Source organism: Lampetra planeri, chromosome 51 (genome assembly GCF_965212315.1).
Source record: "Lampetra planeri chromosome 51, kcLamPlan1.2.h2, whole genome shotgun sequence".
In the NCBI taxonomy this organism is placed as follows: domain Eukaryota; kingdom Metazoa; phylum Chordata; class Hyperoartia; order Petromyzontiformes; family Petromyzontidae; genus Lampetra; species Lampetra planeri.
In genome coordinates this window covers 4,402,719-4,407,168 of record NC_136157.1, presented here as the reverse complement: position 1 = coordinate 4,407,168, position 4,450 = coordinate 4,402,719, and the positions used below count along the sequence as shown (strand labels likewise).

At 58.9% G+C, this 4,450-nt stretch overlaps 1 protein-coding gene across 1 annotated transcript; it reads left to right on the top strand.

The window, feature by feature from the left end:
- Window positions 1-551: 551 nt before the first annotated feature.
- Window positions 552-3,441, top strand: LOC144734389 (SLIT and NTRK-like protein 2). The gene has a single exon (XM_078616544.1). The coding sequence runs from the start codon at window positions 552-554 to the stop codon at window positions 3,237-3,239; it is 2,688 nt and encodes an 895-aa protein (XP_078472670.1). The 3' UTR covers window positions 3,240-3,441.
- The last annotated feature ends 1,009 nt before the right edge of the window (window positions 3,442-4,450 follow it).

The following is a 4,450-nucleotide window of genomic DNA, read 5'->3' as shown; positions in this document are numbered from 1 at the left end:
CTCCGAGGTAGCTAGGAGATGGCAGTATGACACGTGGGTTCTTAAAATACATCTGTGCAGAGTGAGTGATACTCCTTCGTGTGCATACAATTCATCTGAGATCTCTGCCATACTCATTGATGAAATTTCCCAAGGATTCCAATGCAGATTCCTCCTCTTCCTGGATATACAAACTATTTTATTATTATTATTATTATTGTTCTTGCATTCCATCAGCAACCTTGACCCACAGACCAACGTCCACAGTTGTTATGTTGAGTAACAAGATGCTTCTCATGACGCGAAAATCAAAATCTTTATTAATCCCGGAGAAATCCGATGAGCCCTGAAGCTCCCTCCACAGATGTATCCACTTGTGCTTGCCGAGTCTGACTGAAGCTTGGCGACCGCGTGACAATGCCGCTGACATCTTGCCTCCCTCGCAGGTGGCCTCCGTCCTCCGCACGGAGACCGCTCCCCCCCCGGTGCCACCGACCCACCTCCGCCCTGCGTCGGAGGGCACCTCGGACGCCACGTCCACCCCCTCGCCTCCGCCGTGAGCGAGCGCGTCAATGGGGACGTTCATGGCTCCACTGCGACTGCGACCGCCGCTGCCTCCGCCGCCGCTGCTGCCGCTGCTGCCGGCTCTCCTGCTCGCGATCGCCCTCCACGCCGCCGAGCCCACCGAGCTCCGGCAAGCGGCCGCCTACGGCGCAGGGGGAGCCGGAGGGCCCGACCCGTGCCCCGTCATGTGCGGGTGCGAGGAGAAGGACAACGTTCTGCAGGTGTACTGCGACAACCGCGGCTTCTCGGACATGTCCCAGCTGCGTGCGCCGCCCGCCGTCGTGCCGCCGCGGCCCTACAAGCTGTTCCTCAACGGCAACTCCATCGGTGCCCTCTACCTCAATGACTTCGTCGACTACGGAGCAGCGGTCTCGCTCAACGTGGCCAACAACGGCCTGCTCGAGATTCAGGCCGGTGCCATGCTGGGCCTGCAGGACCTGCGCCGCCTCTACCTGTTCAGCAACAAGCTGGAGGTCTTCCGCAACGACACGTTCCTGGGCCTCGACAATCTGGAGTACCTGCAGGCTGACTACAACCTCCTGCGGCACATCGAGGCGGCCGCCTTCTGGGGTCTGACCAAGCTGCGCGTTCTCATACTCAACGACAACCTGCTCCAACACCTGCCCGGCGACATCTTCCGGAATGTGACGCTGCGCCACCTGGACCTGCGCGGCAACCGCCTCAAGACGCTGCCCCACCGGGGCCTGCTGGAGCACCTGGACCGCATCGCCGAGATCCAGCTGGAGGAGAACTTGTGGAACTGCACGTGCGAGCTGGATGCCCTCAGGGCATGGCTCGACCACCTGTCGCACTCGGTGCTCGTGGGCGAGGTGATGTGCGAGACGCCGTTCCGCTTGCGGGGCAAGGACCTCAGCGAGTTCCCACGGCGCGAGCTGTGCTCTGAGCGTGCGGGCGAAGACTTCCCGCCGCCTTCGGAGGCCCTCAACGCTTCGCGCGGGGGCACCAACCTCGGCCCCATCGTGGGCGTCCAGGCCAAGGCGCCCGTCGTCACGAGCTGCCCCACGGTGTGCAGCTGCAACTTTCACACGGGCGACATGGGGCTCACGGTGAACTGCCACAACCGCAGCATCCTGAGCGTGCCGGCGCTGCTGCCGCGACCGCTCTTCCCCAAGAAGCTCTATCTGCCCGAGAACCTTATCAAGACCATCCGCAAGCTCGACTTCAAGGACTTCGCCAGTCTCGAGCTGCTGCACCTGGGCAACAACCGCATCTCGTCGATCCACGAGGGCGCCTTCGCCAACCTCACCAACCTGCAGCGGCTCTACCTGAACACCAACTACATCGTGACGCTCTCGCCGGGCATGTTCGCGGGCCTGCGCCGCCTGCAGTACCTCTACCTGGAGTTCAACGAGATCCGCGAGATCCTGGCGGGCACCTTCAATGAGCTGAGCGGCCTCCAGCTGCTGTTCCTCAACAACAACGAGCTGCGCTCGCTGCCGCACGGCGCGTTCGCCGGCATGGCCATCACCCGCCTCAACCTGCGGAGCAACTTCTTCGAGAGGCTGCCCGTGGCCGGCGTGCTGGAGCACCTGCATGCCATCGTGCAGATAGACCTGCAGGAGAACCCGTGGGAGTGCGGCTGCGACGCCGTGACGCTCAAGCAGTGGATCGAGGGCCTGAGCGGCGGCGTGGTGCACAGCGAGGTGACGTGCGAGTCGCCCGCCCGGTTCGCCGCCAAGCGGCTGCGCTCGCTGCCCTTCGAGGCGCTGTGCCCCGACCCGCCGGCCAACGACCACCGATCGCACACGTGGTCGCCCGACTTCGACAAGACCACGTCCGCCAACTCGGGCTTCGGCGTCATCTCGGGCAAGAGCGCCGTGCCGCTCTCCGTGCTCATCCTCAGCCTGCTCATCGTGCTCATCCTCACCGTGTTCGCCACGGCGGGCCTCTTCGTGTTCATCCTGCGGCGGCGAAAGGCCGCCGCCCAGGGCCAGTGCGACACGACGCTCAACCAGGACCTGGCGGCGATCCCCCTCGACTACGGATTCTACGAGCCCAAGGCGGAGCCGGGTCCGCCCGAGCGCCACGCGTCGCGCCACCTCTACGAGTACATCCCGCAGCCGATCGGCACCATGTGCAAGAACCCCATCTACATCCCGCGCGAGGGCGACAGCGAGCACGAGTACAAGGAGGTGCAGGCTGAGCCGGTCGCCTTCCGCGACATCCTCGACAAGACCATCCAGCGGCAGATCCTCAGCATGAGCTACTCGTTCGCGGGCGCGGAGCACGGCCCTGGGACGACGTGCGCCGCTGCCGACGCCTTCTCGAGGATGAGCCTCATGGGCACGCATGCAGAGCAGGGCTCCATCACCCTGCAGCAGCAGCAGCATCATCAGCATCATCAGCAGCAGCAACACCAGCTGCTGCTTCACCACCAGCAGCAGCAGCAGCAGCAGGGGAACCAGCAGCTGCTGCTGAGTGGCGGGGATCAGGCGTACGGATGCGGATACCGTTCGGCGTCCTGCAGGAAAGCGTGCGAGCCGCACCCCGAGGGAGTCATCAGAGAGACAGTGCTCTTTGGTTCACCCAACGGCACGGCTGCTGCTGCTGCTGCCGCTGCCGCCGTCGCCGGAGGCGCAGGCGGCGGGGAGTACCTGGAGATGCGAGCCAGATTGCAGTGCGAGCCGGACTACCTGGAGGTGCTCGAGAAACAGGCCGCGTACAACAAGCTTTAATGAGCAGCGGCTTTTGCTCAGGTGCCCTTACAATGGACCCAATGCACGGGCTGATGATGATGACGATGATGAGGATGGAGGTGAACCGTTATGACGAATATTATGAAGATGGCGATTGTTTAACAAAAAAAAAAATCAGTATTATAATTATATATATGCACACACATGCTTATATATATAGGCACATATGTGGTGTAATGTAAACGGCTACATATACGTACACGGTATGATGTTTTGTATGTGTATATACACAAACCGTCGGGGGCTGTCGAAACGTTTTGAGAACGAGACGGGCGCCAAGATGACGTCCCGCTGGACAGCAGTTGCTTTTTGAAACTCTTAGGTTCTGATCATATCGTCACACAGCTACAATGTACCGTAGTGAACGGGACGAAACTTAGAATATGATGATAAAGTAAACGTTAGTCCGAGTCTTACATGCATTAAGATCTTTATTTTCCCCTCTAACCTATTGACCTCTTCCCTATTAATATCCGTTTATCTCTGTGTGTGTGTGTATATAGCATTTTTTTTTTTTGCCAAGGTGTTTTTTAAAAAGTGCCTTTATTGATGCACACGGCACTGCAGACACTTTAGTCTATTAAATGGACACGGGCGACGTAATGCAGTTTCGATTTCCTCCCAACTAAACCGACTTGTACAGCATATAAATACGGAACAAACTCACGGTCATGTACATAAATACATTCGGTGCGTACACACATTCGCACGTATATAACCCGTGCTACACTGGGCAGTTGGAAGGGGTGGTGTTGGGAGGGTATAACACGCTAAGCGGACTACGGGACGCGAGCTCTCACAGCATCCAACAGGAGTCCACGCAGCACCGTTGCAGGCTTGTAAAAAAACAAAAAAACGCCAAATGTGCAATTTTTTTGTGCACCCGTTTGTAAACAACGCAGGACTGTGTACAACTCACAGCGCCGTCGATGTACATACGGGATGTAAATATGACACCACGAAGCTGGGTTGTTGTTTTCTGTTGCTTTGCTGGACCACACGCGGTTGTTAAGTAACGCTCGAATCAAATTTCGATGACCGTCTCGCCCACCGTCCGTCCCTCACCCCGCAAAACCCAACTCTAAAACAGCCTCCTGGGAAGATCGCAGTGACATTACCGACAGCAAGACGGCTCACCCCCCCCACCCGACCCCTCTCTCTCTCCCAAATAACCTCTCGCTGCCTGTTCT

Coding starts and splice junctions, on each gene's coding strand:
- LOC144734389 (XM_078616544.1), top strand. CDS start 552: ATGGGGACGTTCATGGCTCCACTGCGACTGCGACCGCCGCTGCCTCCG.